Genomic DNA, 17,883 nt, shown 5'->3' with positions numbered 1-17,883 from the left:
GGAGGAAGTACAAGGAAAAGCATTGTTCCATTGTGTCAGGATAAGACCCTCATAGACCCATAAGCTTCTGCAGATCACACTGATCTCTCTAAGATGATGGCCTTCTGGGCTGATACATTGAATTCTACAATCTGGCAATTTTTCTATTGTCTTTTGATTACTCAAATGGAGTGGTGGGCTGTTTGATAAAATTCTGTCATCAGTGCATCCCACAATGATAGAGAGTGCTCAATAAACAGGAACAGACAGTTTTCAGAGGTTTCTCCAATCCTTAAAAAGAATTTTAAAAAATATATAACCTGACTCCTGTGTCCAATAACCACATAGGCCATTGTGGGATTCTAGCACCTGGTGAGGGGCTGTTGAAAGGCAGTTAGGAGCACATAATAGACCCATATCCACTGATCCCTTAGCAGAGAATAGCATTAAGCGAATATGTGATTTGGTTTCTGATAGATGAGACAATTTCTATAGCTTTTCTTGTAAAAGGAGCTCCTTCCATATAAAATTTTATAGAGGTACTTTGGCTACATAGCTAAAGAGTCTATTAAAAATAATGGTCACTTTCTATAATTGCAGTATCTGGAAACAAGTGACTTATAACATTTCATTACTGTTATATATAAAGTCAGCTTATTTATGACCCTGACAGAATATGAACTAAGCAAATAGGAAATTGTCATTCTGACATATATGACCATTTTTATCTAAAAAGTCCTATTTGTTGGCTTTTATTATATTTCTTTTAAATTAAAATTTGTGAGTGATGAATTTTAAAGATTCAAAAAACTGTTACCAGAAATACCCTAAGGAAGTCTGTTAGTTCACAAATCATATTCTGATCAAATGAGATATTTGACAAGTACATAGAAGAAGCTTTATAAATGCTTGTTCCTTTCCCTTTTCTTTTCTTCTGTATTCATCACACTTGTTAAAAATGTCACCAGGAAACTTCTTTGAAAAATTTCAAAATTGAGTTACTTAATTCATTTGAAACAGCCTCTTCTATTTGCTTTAAATAAACATTCACACAAATACAAATGATGAACATTCACAAATCTTCCTGGACACATGCTATACATACATATATACATATATGCTATATGTAACAGAATAAATATATTTATTCAGAAGTTAGTATTCCTTGGAATGATAGAGAAATCATTACTGAAGGACAAAACTGAAAGAACATCAATTAAGATTATTTACAGCATTCATTCCTGTGAGATAGAAGAGAACTCACAAAAGAGATAATTGGTTGGTTAAAAGACAAGGAAAAGAATAAGTTTCATGCAGTTGGTAACCACTTCTCTGAGAAACAAAACAATGGTGAGAAACTCATAAAGAACATGCTAATTTGAATCTCTAGGTAAATTGTTGTCTAAAAATAGCAACATCATGGAGCTGGAATCTTTTATCTAACCTATTCTGTCTGTGCTTTTCCTTAAAACTCTGCCAACATTGTAAAATACACCTGTCAAAATTTCTGGGCTCACTTTTAATTAATACAAGTTATTACAGGATAACTTTAAAGAATCCATTTGTTATAAACATAAATATAACAAGTGAATCACTACTGTATAGTTGGTTTGTTCAATTATATATGTAATAAATGTTTCTGTGTATATGTGTGTGTGTGTGTGTGTGTGTGTGTTTGTGGAGAGAGAGAGAGACAGAGAGAGACAGAGAGAGACAGAGAGAGAGGGGGAGGATTTGACCTTGGAGTTAGGAAACTTTAGGTTCAAGACCTCTCCCCTATCTACCTCCCCATCCAGAGATACACATACTAGCTGTATCTCAAGCAAATCTAAGACTATAAATTGCAAAGCAAATTCCCTTCTGCATTGGTAGGAGTTTCCCCCTTGTGAGTTCCGTTCATCAATAAAATCATAGGTTCAATCTTAACCCCCCCCAATATTTTTATCAACATAATTGTAATGAATAGTCATCTTGGATTGTGTAGGACTAGATTAATAATCACCAACTGTGAGGATAGAAATGTTCAGTCAAAATGAGAAGGCAGAAATGTTACTGTCCCCTTTGGAGACTGGTTCCAATAATGCAGAGAGCAAGGAGGGATGTATAATTACATGAGTGGCAGCTGTGGTGTTTAAGGTGGTGCCATCTGTCACAGCAGACATCTCATTCAAGGTTGGGGAAGGTGTTTCAGGACAATCAGTAGGAGCATAGTTAGAAGAAGTCTGAAGCTCATCTAGAATGGCAGATGAGATCTCGCTTACAGAACGGGAGGAAGGTTCACTCCGGGATAAGTGTGCGATAAAAGAAGTGGTGGTGGTAGTGGCAGTGGCTGTGTTGTTGCTGGGGATAATGCTTTCAGGTTCTACAAAAGGATATTTATAGGAGCCGTGTAAGGGGGCCAAAGGTTTAGGAAAGCGTGAAGTCACAGAATCATCAAGGGGTGGCAGGTTGGAGGATGTCAGGCAGGGGCCACTGTTGGGCGAGAAAGAGGTTTGATTAACTGGTACCGCGGAGATTGGGAAGAGTGGAGAAGCTTCTGCTGCTGCTGTTTGTCTATGGATCTGGGGAGTATTTGCCTCCATCACATTGGCAGCTAGTCTCTGTTTTCCAAGCTAGGGTTTGAGAGAAAAAAATAGAGAAAATGAATGAAAACATCTTCTTCTCTCTTTGCAGTTTGTTAGACACAAAGGGTTAGCTTTGTTTACTGCCATCTTAGAAAAACATATTCGGAGGAATTTGAAGTCAAGTGCACACTACTGTTAAAGAGATGTAAACATGAACGAAATGAAGGGAAATGAGTATTTTTAGAAACAAGACCAAGACAAAATTCACACTGGGAGGCAATTATGAAGGAAGGGTTTGAGAAAGTTTGACAACTCAGGTCAAGCATTTTAAAAAATGTATTTAAAAGGTCCTTGTGAAAGCAGTGTGGGATGAGGCTGTTATGCTACAAAGGAAGTACTTGCTTCTCTACCAGAAAATACATTCTGGGGTTGTGGTTTTTTTTTTTTTTAATTTGTTTGTTTGTTTTCTCTGAAATGTCTCTGATAGGAATCATGTTAGAGCGAGAAATTACCATGACATAATTGATCTAAATGTTGATTAAGCAATAGACAACGTGGCCTGATGGCAGGAGAGTTAACCTTGGCACCAGGAAGATCTGGGTTGGATTTCCCCCTTTGAAACAGATTAGCTGTGTGATTTTGGGCAAGTTACTTCATTTCTGTGTGTTCTAGGATACTTGCTAAGAGTATAAATTGCAGAGAAGGTGGTTACCAGCATTGGCAGAGAAGATTGTCTCATTTAGGGACAATGAAAATATTTGCAAAAAAAATCAAGTATTCCCTTAAACATGAAGAAATTGATTAGAATTTTTGACCTTCTTGGAACCCCTACATTTGGTCAATTAGACTAATATGATGCAAAGTCCCAGGGATCCATTATAGAGGTATCTATAAATCACTTTGTGGCAGAATAAAAAAATGGTGATGAAGAGGAATAGAATGTATTAATAGTTAGTTAGGGTTACCATTGCCTGTTTTAATACAAGGCAAAGGAGGAAGAAATTGAAAAATGAGAGAGAGACCTTTATACTTCCATGCCTCTGCCTAAAAAGAAAAAAAGAATTAAGGTTTGTCAACAGGAGAAATTAAAATGCTGTCACTATGGAGGCTTTTGAAGATACTTGCCAGTGAGTGATCTGTTATTTCTATCCCAACTAAGCCTCAAGACAAACCTCAGGAAAAATGAAATAACCCTTAAGTCTTTGTGGAAGGGATTATATATGGAAAAGAACAGTGTTTCAGTAGAGACTGGGCCTGAAGTCAGAGGACTCTAATTCAAATCTTGCCTCAGATACTGGATCTGTGACTTTGGGCAAGTCATAACCTCTGTAATGCACTGGAGAAGGAAATGGCAAACCACTCTAGCATCTTTACCAAGAAATTTCCAAGGACTATATGGTCCTTGGGATCACTGAACAGTGAATATATAGGAGATATATATATATATATATATATATATATATATATATATATATATATATATATGAAGATCAGTGAGGAGGAATAGGGTAGGTCTGTTAAGAGATGGTTAGAAGGCTAGAGGAAGAGCTAAACTACTGGTTTAGGGGAAGAGTTCAAATTATAAAATGAGCTACATGAGTCTAGAAATGGCACAGGTAATCTTGAATTGGCAAAGAACTTAATGATAACACTCAAAACTCTCAGCCGGTCACAATTTTCAGAACAAGTTGATAGAATGCTGCTGCTATCCAAAATAAATCATAATAATAGAAACAATAGTTCCACATTTAAAAATTAATCTATTTATAAAACACATTTTTTTACAATACTGTGATTAAAGTATGTCCATATTATCCCCATTTCGTAAATGAGGGAATTGAGGCTCAAAGAGGAAAAAAGTGATCTTCATATGGTTAAAACTGACATTTAGGGGTAGCTAGGTGGCACAGTGGATAGAGCACTGGCCCTGGAGTCAGGAGCACATGAGTTCAAATTTGACCTCAGACACTTAATAATTACCTAGTTGTGTGGCCTTGGAAAAGCCACTTAACCCCATTTGCCTTACAAAAAAACCTAAACCCCCCCCCCCAAACTGACATTTAAACCCAGGTCTTCTAATTGTGGTTTTAAAATGTTCACAATCTTTATTTAATCATTAAAATGTTTGATTTTAAAGAAAATTGAAAATCCATTAAATTTTTTAAGGACAAGGATATCTCTAGAACAACCTTAATCTTTTTTGTGTTCTAGATTTCATCTCAAAAAAAAAAAAATCCAGGGGTGGCTAGGTGGCGCAGTGGATAAAGTACTGGCCCTGGAGTCAGGAGTACCTGAGTTCAAATCCATCCTCAGACACTTAATGATTACCTAGCTGTGTGGCCTTGGGCAAGCCACTTAACCCCATTTGCCTTGCAAAAACCTAAAAACAAAACAAAAAAAAATCCAACAAAAAAATCCTACTTTAAAAATCCAGATTTCAAAATATACTATTTAAGAGTTTCTAGAAACTAGGTTGCTTTAGAGAAAAAGGTCAATTTTCATGACTTTAAAAAGTCTTAAATACACAAACCTAGATTAAAAGAGTTGTTATATTTCAACTAGAGGTGTCAGTTTTTTAAATTGTATATTTTGATATGATGTATGTAAGTGAATTGAAAGATCTGGATAACCTTTGTTGGTATGCATATTTTGCTTAGTCAAATCCCATCACCAGATCTGATATTAATAGAAGTGTACTACAAAATTGAAAACTATTAACAAATATAAGTTAATACATTTGCAATGACATGGTTTGCTAGAAAGAGGAATTCATTTCAACAGCTATGTAAAGGAGATTTGGAGTATTCAAAACACAGTTTTTCCTATAAAATTTTCTCAAGCATGGGTTCAAAGAATAAGATTATAATGTGTTCCCAAGGTAAGATGAGATGCAGTATGAGACACATATGGTCAAGTTTGATAAATATATAAGGAATTAATTTCTAAATGGCAGGAGATATAGAAGACAGAATGCTGAGTATAGATTCAGGAATACATGAGTTTAAAATTCTTGCTCTGTAATTGGCTGAGATCTTGAGTAATTCCCTAATCCCTTAGCTACTAATGTCATATTTTAAATCTTTTTTTTTTTTCATAGAGGAGTTCCTACACTGGAAGTTCCCATCTCCTCACTATTTTAAATCTTTTTTTCATATAGTTCCTACACAGGAAGTTCCCATCTCTTCACTGTATTTACTATTGTGTTTCCAAGTAAAAATGTGATTAATGATTTTAGAAATAAATTTCAGAATTGGATATCAAGTAAAACTCTTGAAAAATCTGTTACATTAAATAGTGGTTAATGAGTCAAGTTGGAAACCAGAGGGATTTCCATTAGGTCTTGGTTTTACCTCTGACCCATACTGACTGTGAGACCCTGAGCGAAAGTCAATCTCTCAGTGCCTTAGGCAATTCTCTAAGACCAGAAATGATAGAGCAGGTATCATATTGTGGTTGCCAGAGCTCCCTCATCTAGGAGTTCCCCATTACTATTGTAGTCCTTAGTTCATGTATAAATTATCCACCCAGAAGGACATTTTACAGCCTTGCACATAAAATGGGAAAAAAAAGTTCTTAAGACTAAATTCTTAAGGCAGAAGCTTTTTATTGGGGTCTTATTAACTGGATCAAAAAAGTCATATCATATAAAATAGTTCATAAAAGAAGAAAGGGTGGGAAAATAAACCTATTTCATTTTTATGAAACTAAAGCTGTGTTCAGAGAGTTATTCAATTTTTTTTTAAATACAAAGGGCACCAAATAGCATTCTATTCTGCTTAGGCATTGTTTAAATCTGAACAGGAATTTTTTGTTTGTTTAGTTTGAGGTAAAATATATAAAAGGCTCCAAAAAGCAAGGAAGGACACTATAATTCTCAGAGCCGCTATCAAAGAAAAAAAAACAAACCCAACCAAACACAGGCACTAATGGTAAGGACAGAGTCACTTTCACAGTGTTCAACTGGGCTGTGTTCACAGTTAATTTAAGAAACAACAGGTTGCAAAGTTCCAAAATGTCGACTGGTCAAAGTGTCTGTTATTCCTCCAAAGTGTTTCAGTTCCTTAAAGTAGTCTAGGGAACTAATCACTTTTGGCAAACCCTTAGAGGTGGATACTATCAAAATGGGAGAAAAAAAATTGATGGTGGGAAAAACACATGCTGATTCAAGATTCCTTACATATTTGACTAATTGTTTTATTTAGCAGATATTTAAGATACTTGTTGCTGTTGCTAGGTTACAGAAAAAGGAGCAGCTGAAAACTTATTTCATAGTCACAGAAGGTTAAAACTGCTTGGAAATTTAAGGATTATTCTAGAAGGTCCTCAGTTTATAGATAAGGAAATTGAAGCTCAGAGACTTCAAGCAACTTTCAGATTGCCCAGCTAGAAGTTTCCCTTCAAATTCAGACCTCTTGGATATATTGACTAAATCCTTTCTATTCTTTCAAGATAAATACTATAATCATGTAAGTGTATATATGTAAAAAAACCAAACTACAAACTTCTCATCTTCACACAAAATCTGTGTGAATCTTTGATTTTCCTAGGTTTCTTAATTTCTCTTCTTTGGCTAGAAAGCTAGATTCCAGGATCATGTCATTTAAAATAACTTGTTGCTTTAGTAGAAGATTAGATTGCCAAAGTCTCAACCTTACAGTAGTCTCACGTACTCTCCTATAAGCCTGAGATTCAAGAACTCTTATTGTTTAAGTAATTAAGTTGATTACATCACAGCAAACAGCAAAACAATAATGACAATAATGTTAATAATCATAACAACTCAATATGATTTCTAACTTTTCCCAATTGGAAAACAAAGATGCAATGGCTAACCTCATAGTCAATTGCCCTTTTTAGCATGCTATCTCAGGCATTACTTGAATGTATTGGCTAGACTGCATGGCTGCTGAAGACCTTGCAAGTCCCAAATTTTTGGAGTTTGAGAATTAAAATTCCCAACCTGCCTTGCCAGTTCATCAAATCCTAAATATTCATCAAGACAATGAGAAACTCCACTAATCAACCCTTTACAATGATGAAACACACTTCTGAGTAAATCAGTTATTTGTTGGGATATGATCAGAATATTCTATCAATGGAGACTGTCAGCAATGAGGAGTAGGGGTAGGGAGATTGGTAGAGGTTCTAGATCTCTAGATCCCACAGTGCCAGGCCTAGAATCAGGAGAGATCTGAATTCAAATCCAGCCTCATACATTTGGTAATTCTGTGACTCTCAGCAAGTCACTTAACACTGCTTATTTCAATTTCCTCAATGTAAAATGAACTCAAGAAGGGAATGGTAAATTACTTTAGTATATCTGACAAGAAAACTTCAAAATGGAATCTTGAAGAGTCAGATATGGGTGAAAATGACTAAATAAATGTGAGGAAACAGAATGATTTGCCTATGATTGAAGTGTATTTTTTGATTAACAATGGTAAGGAATTTCTTTAGAAAAATTTGGCTTGAGATTCTAAAATTCTGGCTACCCCATATGATATATTCAAAAAGAAAACTTGAAGAACCAGTAAGTAGCATAGAAATGGTTGCTGCCAAAGAAAGTCTCCATAAAATGGACACATAATGATTTGAGAGAAATGATTTAGAGAACTGGAAAACTCTTTTAAAACCTAACTGGTACCTCTATAAATATTAAAAATATATAAGAAAGTCTCAGAAAAGACACTTAGCATGTACCTATAATAAAGTTCCCATTAGAATCCTTCAGTTCTTTTAAAAAAAGGTTTTTGGCAAGTGATTCAAATTCTTCTAAATAAATATAGATTAAAAAAACTCTAATAGAAACCTAGTGGAATATGGGATTTGTTGTTTTCTACAGTGAATTTGAGCCAACTTAAGTAAAATAGCCAGAATAATCAAATTAATCTTTGCTCAATTCATAGGTGCAAATGCTGTCCAAGTGACCTCTGGAATCCAGGGGAATCTATGCAAGGAAGAGGCATCTGTTTGATATAATTTCCTTGTTGGATAATCAATAAAGTAGAGCTCATGTTCCTTGGATGCATCTATTTATGGATTCAAAATGATTCATTTCTAGTATTGTTATTCTTGTTACTACTTCTTTTACAATGTCTCATAAATTAGCTTAGATTCACAAATTTTATAGTAAAAATGATTTATTCAGTTACATCTCTCAGTTTATCTGAAGCTCTTCCAAGGGATTGACCTATGGTCAATAATGCTTATTTGACCAGTAACAGGAGAGATTTGTGGGGAAAGCATACGTATAGGCACAATATGTAAATTGAGCCACCAAATTTGCTATTATTCACAGGCTCTACCAACTCAAGACAAGAAAAGTATCTATTTGTATTCAAAAACCATAGTACTAGATTGTCCTTCCAAATGCCAAAGGACTGTGGATGGGGCTGATTCCAGGCTTCAGGGAGCACAGAAGACAAGGTAGGCAGAATCCAAAATCCAGGCACCTAGAGAATCTACTTTCAGGATCTCTTTTAAAACATAAAAATAAAGAAAACCTAAACTAATAAACACCCAAATAAGATTGTAAAGCCAGATCACAATGTAAACTAAATGATCATGAATGCCCTGGGAGACTCTAATAACATATTATACCCAGGAAAAGGACATCTATGATTTGAAATAGAGTCAGCTAGATTAATACTCCAATAAATCTCCCTTGAGCTAGCCTTTTTATTAAATTGGAAGGATAAAGTAATAAAAGGTCAATCACTCTGTACATCTTCCAGTTGTTTATAATTGTAATTCTTTTCTCTAGACATCACTGGTTTTACTCTGAAATTAATGCAAGGTCAAGGTAGGACCCCTCTTGGAAAAAGAAAATCATGAGGGTAAATCCAGGAAGGAAAAATGATGAAGTCAAGTTTCTGGTGGAGAAGGTAGGGAGAATATTATCTCAAATAGAAAGGGATTAAACTCAGAGAGAGTTCATGGAGCCACAGCCATCTAAATTATCTAAAGTAATAATAATGGCAGATTTGCCTTCAGCATCTATTTTTACTATTGATGTGATTGTACCCTTCTTTTCCCCTGCTGACTATAGTACAGGTGCAGTCAGTCTTGGCAAACACTCTACTTTAGCACCAGTCCCTCTTAGGGCCTGTTTTGCCATTTAAGAATTGGGTATTTAGGAGGGATTCTACTGGGTCAGCAAATTCAACATGCCACTTGTACCAATTAACTGGTAGGATATTTTTGGTTTTGAGTGGCATTGTGTTTGTGTCTGGAGCCAGCTCTAACCCTTTCTTCCTGCCTCCCTCCTTTTCTCCCTACTTTCTCCCCACGTCACCCTCCTCATTTCTTTTTCTTTCATCCCTCATCTAAAGTCAATTAACTTGCAAGTCATGACATCATCCTCTTGATGTCATGGTCCTCTTCAAAAACAAAAGACAAACAAGGAACCAAAGTATTAAGGAAGGAGAAGCAGTCAGTCAGACTTGCCTCCCGCTGGGTTAATGTGTCCATTTCCTTACGCTGGAGTCATCACACCTCTTTTTCTTCTGGACCCAATCCCTACTCTGCTGCTGTGCCCAGAGCCAACTGTGACATGAATTATGAGACATCATCATTTCTTGTAAAAAGGAATCCTAAAGAATAGAATGTGCATGTCTAAAATGTTCTTCCTTTACAAAACCCAAGTTTTATTTGACTCCTTAGGAATCTGAACTCGGGCATTTTTGGATGAAAGGGATCTTTTAAATTATTCTTGAGAATATCTAGTTTAACTCTCTCATTTCTAGTTGTGGAAACTAAAGTGAACCTGGGTCAAATTATCTAAGATAGACACTAAAGTAGCAACTTGAAGCTTAGAATTCAGGATCCTAGAGAAATTTGTTGATGTTATACTCCTTTTTCAAATCTTATAAGGCAAATCTAAATAGATTATTTATTTATTCATTTTTAATGGATTCACCTCTGGGCTAAGAAAAGGCAAATGTTTGCATGCAAAATGAAAACTTCTGAAAAGATTGTGATAGTGAATAGTTCTTTTATTTGGTTTCCTTTATTTGACTTCATTCATCACTATTTTTGCTGAATAAATTCATGATTTTTGTGCTTAAAATTCTCTGTGTGAGCTAAAGGCTAAGTAGTCACTGATATACTGTAGAATAAAATTTTCTTGTATAAGTGACTTAATTGTGTCTTCCTGGGAGGTAACAGTTAATAGTATGATAAACATTCATTAGATGAGTGAATGAAAAAGAAAGAATGAACTGTATATATAGAAATATGTATTTTACATACAAATATAATACGATATGTTTATGTTACATATATTCTTTATTAAAAGTATAGGTAAATATTTGAGATATTCAGATATAGTCACTGATATCTAATATGTGCTTTATAGAACATAAGAATTAAAGCTGGGATATTTGAGGTCTATGGTTAACATCTTTAAAAGGAGAAAGAAAGAATATTACTTGAAACACTATCTTTGTCTCAGAGAGATTATTACAAAGGCTCTTAGAATAAATGGAAGCTCTCTTACCAGATGAACCGAAGCCCTAAAAACAAAAAGAATATTTTCCTCCTCCATGCTAAAGTGTGATGGTATCACAAAGAGAGTTCTATGTGGAGAATGATAGCACCTCTCCTTTTGTGCCTTCTAAAACACTTGGAGCTTCTTTTATTTCCTTTTCTTTTGGATCAGCTTGCCCTTGGACTCTATCATCCTCTTTGTTCATAGGAGATTGCTAATTATAGCCCAAAGAATGGCTAGAACAACAGCAATTCATACTATCATTTTTAGCTCCACATTATGTTCTTTTTATAGATAATGAAACTGAAGGGACTTTCCCAGAGTCAGATGTTAGAAGAAGGATTTAACCTATATCTTCCTTAATCCAAGTCCATTATTTTATCCAAAGTTCAATCAAGAAAAGTGGATGCTCTATATAATATCAATAACATCTAGATTATGCAAAGGTAGACTCCATGTAATGCTAGACAAACCACATGTGAAATATGTTTAAGTCACTGACAGATTATAGCTTCTCCATAGGGGAATAATAAGATGGCAGCATCCCTGAAAAAAGCTGTCTTCTGAGCAACATTTGAAGGACCTGGATATATTTAAAATGGAAAAGAGAAGATTAATGGGAGACTATATAGTGACTTTATATTATTCAAAAAGGGAGAGGAAAGATGATAGAGTAGGTAGAGTGCTGAACCTGGAGTCAGGAAGATTCAAGTTCAAATTTGCCTACCAGCAGTCACATAATTTTTATTTTCCTTAGTTTCCTCATCTATTTAATGCGGATAATAATATCACCTACCTTCCAGTGTTGATATGATGAGATAATATTTGTAAAATGCACTACATATCACAGTGCCTGACTAGGTTAACTATCATTAGCTTTTGGGAAGAGAAGGCAGAAACCAGAGCAAAGTAGACTTGGGCTTAGGATAAGAAAGAATGTTCTACCAAAAATGGGAACCCTATGAAATTGGAGATGATTCAGAAAAAATGCAGAAGTACTGCTCCATCAGCATTATCTAGATACTGACAACCCTAAAATGACTTACTCATTTTCATTGTGTGAGAGAAGTCCCACATTTGAGTTCCTTCAGATATGAAGAACAATCGTTGACTATGAAGTTTTGATTCCTTAAGGAATTCAATTTTTCAAGGTAATTGAAAAGATGAGTTTTGCCCTGATGGAATATAATGCTCATATAATGCAACAGAAGAATCCAGGGTTTGGATTTGAAAATCTTTATGTACTTAGCATTAGGAACAATTTAACATTTGAAACATAAGTGGATATTTATTCATGTGACTTCAAAGAGACAGTAATCTTTATAATATCTGTTTTTTCAGGACTTTGGGAGGGTTAATTAAAAAGACAAGCAGCTTATAAAAGTAGAGTTTGGCTTCAAGAAATAGGACTATAATTCAGGCTACTTTATTTAGACTATTTTCTTAACTCATTTAAATTAGTGTCCAAACACTAATAAAATTTTAAGATTGTTAAAAAGCTCCTAGGATACCAGCATGTTTCTCCCCTTGGAGAAGTGAACATCTTCACATTTTTAATCAGGCTAATTCACAAGTTTATTCATAAACTTCTTCACCTTGGTCATCAAGGTTGGTTCCACCTGTTAATCTTCACTAAGTTTTCTGGCTAGAGGGAATTTTAAAGTTTAAAGTGACTTTTGTGAATCTTTTTTCTCTGAAAAATAGTTTAGAAATGTAACCTGATAGTTTTGTTCATATATTTCCCTTCTCTCATTGAATGCTTAGTCTCTCTTAGAAATAAAAAGCATTTCCTCTGGGAATTTTGACTAGAGTTGCTTGTTTAGTCATCTGTTCAGGGTTAAACAGTGTGTGTGCTGAGTGGTCTCAGCAGCCACACCAGTAAGAAGAAAACTTTAAAGAAAAGTTTTCAAATGTAATTAGATTTTCACATATAACAGATTTATCTTGGAAGACAAAGATTACCAGAGCTGTGCCTGCTGACTTCTGCACTTTGTCCTGAAGGCGGGCCAAATTCTCAATCCCCTAGCATGCAGTTCTTATAGTAATGATACTGTTCTATCTCCAATTGTCACAATCCTGCTCTCTGCTACCTAATTTGGTCCATTCTGAGATGGGAGTGGTTGAACATGTTCTTTCTCCTGCTTAATAAGAGTCTGATAGGAACAGTGTCCTAAATTAAAATAATAATAAAAAAAGGATGGGTAGTAGAGAATTTCATTGTTATAAATTTAGCTTCTATGGCACCTAAGGAGGGGCCTTCAAGTTACAAAGACAATGTAATTGTATTATAAAGAGCTCTGGACAGAAGATGTGAATTTAAGTCCTGAGGTAGCCACTTAAAAACTGTTTGATTGTGAGCAATTTATGTAATCTTTTAGGATGTTTATCTATAAAATGAGAGTTATAACTGAGGCTTAACCTATCTCTCAGGATGGTTGTGAAGTTCAGATGAGATGATATGGTAGCATGAATTGTTCCTAGACTTTGAGTCAGAAAGGTCTGACTTCGAATCTCATTTTTACATTTAAAATCTGTTCCATTAATGTTTCTGGGCTTTGGGTGCCTCCCTGATCTAATCAGGATAATAATACCCATGGTGCCTACCTCACAGGGTTTTTTGAAAATGTCAAATGAAATAATGCTAGGTAAAGTGCCCTACACAACTCTGAATCTTATATAAATATCACCATAATAGAATGAATTAATAGTTGTTATAATAACATTATATAATTATAATGATATACTATTATTTTAATATTCCAGAATAATTAATATAATTAATTATTGTTATTATCATTATTGTTAAAACATCATGCAAAATAAAAAGTACTATAGAGATTTATAATATCATCTGAAAATGTATCAAGCCAAGTACATGGGATGAGTTCTACTTCAAATCATCATGTAGGACATGGGCACAGAAAATGTTTGTTGTTGATGATACTGTCTTTTCATATAAAAACTTTTGTTTTTGTTTGGAGATTAAGTCTCTAGGAAAGACTGAAAGGGCAGTGAACATTTACAAAGGGGAAGGGAACAATGATTTATTAGTCAGGCATTTTATTAAGCACTTCACAAATCTTGACCATTTGAATTTACAAACCCAATCACAAGGAACTATTTATCATACTCTTCCTTTCAGATCTGAGTCCTTAGATATCTTAATGGTCCCATCTCTTCAGAGGCTCACCATATCACCAGACTTAGTGTGGACACTCAATTGACTTTTGTTCTACTGTGATTTGGAACTGTCAAACTTTAAGTGATCCATTAGTCTAAGCCTCTCCCTGTAACAAGGATTATAGGAATCTGCCATTACATTGCCTATTGTTATTCAATCATTTTTCAGTCATTTCTGACTCTTTGTGATCCTTTGCCCTTTCCTTTCTAGCTCAGTTTACAGATAAGGAAACTGAGGCAAACAGTAAAGTGACTTTGCTAGGGTCAAACAGTTATTAAGTATCTGTGGCCCCATTTGAACTCAGGAAGTTGAATCTTCCTGATCCTAGGTCTAGTTTTTTATATATATAACTGTCATTCTTTTTCACCTTTTCACCTTAAAATTCTTTAAATTATTTTAACAAAACAACTGTTGACCTTTTTATTAATCATATACTTATATTATCTATTCTCTGATCAACCTTAGACTTTAAAGTTATTTTAATGAAATAACTGTTAACTATATTATTAAAAGCATACATGTATGATTCAATCTATAATCATTTTAGTACTAATTAGAAAAAAAGGAAAACATGCATTTTTCACCCTTTCAATAGAATAATGCATGAAATAATTTAAGGTAGGTTAATATTATAACAACAGCTTGAAGATAAGCCTATTTTATATTTCCTGTTCTGTTTTCTTTTTTATTCCTTTTCACTATATATTCACTACATCTATATTTATATATTTTACCATATAATTTTTGGTTTGTTGAGAGAATTTTGCTCTTTTCCCCATCTGTGCTTGGGTTCATGCTTCCTCCTATGTCTGGAAAGTTCTCTTTTCCTCTTTTAGTCTAATATCCTTAAATCCTTTCCTGATTCCCTCACTCCCATCACTTAGGGACTTTCTCTTTTGACTTTCACATCACATTTTGTTCTGTATCTTTTCAATGATCTTAAAATGCAATATTCTGCTAGTTAGTTTTTGCTATAGCTATACACTGGACTATAAGCTCCAAATGTAAAAACTCACATCTAAACTTTGTAAAAACACCTAATATAGAGTTTCATATATAGTAGACATTTGATGAAAGTTTCTTAAATGTTGTTTAATGAATAAACCAAATCATATTGTTTTATAGAAGTATAGAATCTCAGTAGGAAGAGCCTGAAAGCCCATCTAGTCCACTGCATATCTGAAAGATAAATCCTTTGCGACACATGTTGTCATCTAGACCTTATATTAATTATGCTAGCTTTAATTTGCTGATTTGCTGATTTGCTGAGTATTAAAAGGTCCTCAGTAGAAGAGGTCAATAGCTTCTATCTCCAAACACATACCCCCCCACAAAGAATTTTCGTTTTCATTTTCTTAAGTCTTTATTTTTGTGACTAGAAATATATAAAGCTTGCTCTGGATAGTGACTAAAGTAACATAAACTTATGTTATAATTGGCACTTGACATACAATAGAAAGAATCAGAGGGCATGGATTCAAATCGTGGCTGTGTTGCTTATTAAATGTTTGATCTTGGGTTCAGTTTCCTCATCTGTAAAATGAGAGGTTGGTTTCAATGGCCTCTAAAGTTCCTTTCAGCTCCAGATCAGAAAGCAATGACTTCATTATTATTTGTCCACAACTATCTGAAAAGGAAAGAGCTTTGGGAGGAAAAGTTTCCTGGGTGAATGGGAAGAATAGGCACCCTAAAATTTGGAGGTGAATCTAGTATGAAGTGAAAGATGGATGCCCTCTCTTTCTATTCTGACTTGACCATTCTATCAAAGCTTGAACATTTGGTTTGAGTTAGTAATTAAGTAATTTTGGTTTGAGCAGTATCAGTGACAGAAAAGGTTAATAAGACTCCACACAGTTCTGAAAGCAAATACGGGAAAGAATATACCACATGGCTCCTTGGGGGCTGTTCAGAAGCAGCAAATGAAGAATTAGGTCCCAGTTCCTGAAGAGGCGCCTTGGCAATGTCTGGAGAAAGCCCAGGTCCTCCTTTGTGACTTTCCAAATCCTGTCCTGGTTTATGGTCAGGGAGGGGAGCTATCTGAATGGAGACGGATGCTGTATGTACTTGGTTACGGGTGGGTGAGAAAGGCCTTTGAGAAAATGGTAGTGCATCAATAGATTGGGGCCACAGAGGAATGTTATTTGATTGATCTTGGTTAGGAGTAAATTTCAGGGTAGAAATTCTCCGTAGCTGAGAATCCTGTGTGTAGTCCTGTTGGAGCAGGGTACTGTTGTCAGCTGCTGATTGTTGGAAGCCTGCATTGGAAACTGGGCTCAGTGGATTAGTGATTTTTTGTGTATAGGTCACAGTTGTGTTAGATTCCTCAGTATACATAATGGTATGGCTATTTTCCTTGTTAGAACTCATAGCTCTCTGGATAGTGTCCTCCTTGGTAAGGTAAACTGTATTCGAGGGGGTTTGCTTCTTGGTTATTGATGAATCCAAAACACTACCCTTTTTGTGATCAGTTTCTGAGAGGCTAACAAAACTCTCTTTTCTAGGAGGCACCTTTTTTGACAAAGTCATCCACAGAACAAAAAAACAAGAAAGAAAAAAGAGAGAAAGGCAAAGGCAATGTTAGCTATCAAAGAAGCCCTTGTAAAGCCTATACTTTAAACAAAGAAATTGGCACATCACACCTGTTTATAGTTCTGATACTTAAAACACTGTTGCTTGCATTTGTTAACAAGAGCAAAGCATTCCTTTAATTCACTTTAAAATATATTCATACTTGGCACCAAAGAATAGCATCACAAAAAATGTTACCGATCCTTATCTTCAGAGAAACAGTTTAATTCTTAAAAATGCTAAAAATTAAAACAAATCTCAACACTATGATTTCAAGACCCAAACATTGGTCAAAATTATACTCATATATATATATATATATATATATATATATATATATATATATATATATATATATAGCAAGCTCACTAAGACCTCTAACACACCCCTCATTTAATCTAATAAGTACTTGAATCTATTATATATTTATTTCATAGACGATCCATTGTTATACTCAAGGCTTTGGTATTTAAAGCATTGGCCAACAACCTTTAAAATATTTTTTAAAAAATCCTACAAGCATCTTATAAATTTTTTGGATGAATTATTAGGAAAAAAAATTTACTTCCTTTCTAAACCTGCCCTGTAGGAAGAGTATAAGCCTGAAAATAAAATAAGCAGAAATAACACTCATTCATGGTTAAAATAAACAAAAATAACACTCATTCATGGTTGTATAAACAGAGAATAGATGGTTAGAGCCATCTGGTTTGGAGTGGCTCAGAGATGAAAGTTTTTAAATGCTATATTTTAAAACATGAAAGACTTGAAGGAGTAATCTCACCTGAACTGGTGATTTTTTGTCTTGCAGATTTGGACGAACACTCCTAAAGCCTTTTGCTGCCAGAGATGAATGGGTAGCATCTCCATTCAGTGTCTCCCGAGTTCGCTCATCATAAGATCTCCAAGCTTTAAGAAAGAAAAACAAAACACAACAACATATCTGATACAAAGATACCCACGTTTACCTTCTTTAGAATTCATTAATAAAAATGAAGATGTTCTTCTAGGTAATTTAAGTTCAGTCACATTAAATGGAATTATAAAAGTATATGAAGTCCGAGGTTAGATCTAAGTCAACAACATGACTTTTAAAGAAAAAC

General features: G+C 34.6%; 1 protein-coding gene across 23 annotated transcripts in view; it reads right to left on the bottom strand.

Moving 5' to 3' along the window:
* The window catches only part of SORBS2 (sorbin and SH3 domain containing 2), a 303,227-nt gene that overhangs the window by 137,726 nt on the left and 147,618 nt on the right, over positions 1–17,883 (bottom strand). For 15 of the 23 annotated variants that reach the window (XM_074228821.1, XM_074228823.1, XM_074228829.1 and 12 more), the window contains 3 exons: positions 17,565–17,689; positions 16,097–16,720; positions 2,091–2,591 (listed from right to left, as the gene is read on the bottom strand). In XM_074228821.1, the coding sequence (XP_074084922.1) occupies positions 2,091–2,591; positions 16,097–16,720; positions 17,565–17,689 (1,250 nt within the window). The remainder of the gene's footprint in view (positions 1–2,090; positions 2,592–16,096; positions 16,721–17,564; positions 17,690–17,883) is intronic. The other 8 variants (XM_074228827.1, XM_074228837.1, XM_074228838.1 and 5 more) reach the window with 3 other exon arrangements.

This window comes from Macrotis lagotis, chromosome 3 (assembly GCF_037893015.1).
Source record: "Macrotis lagotis isolate mMagLag1 chromosome 3, bilby.v1.9.chrom.fasta, whole genome shotgun sequence".
Classification (NCBI taxonomy): domain Eukaryota; kingdom Metazoa; phylum Chordata; class Mammalia; order Peramelemorphia; family Peramelidae; genus Macrotis; species Macrotis lagotis.
Note: the sequence above shows the minus strand (reverse complement) of the source record. Positions and strands in the feature narration are given on the sequence as shown.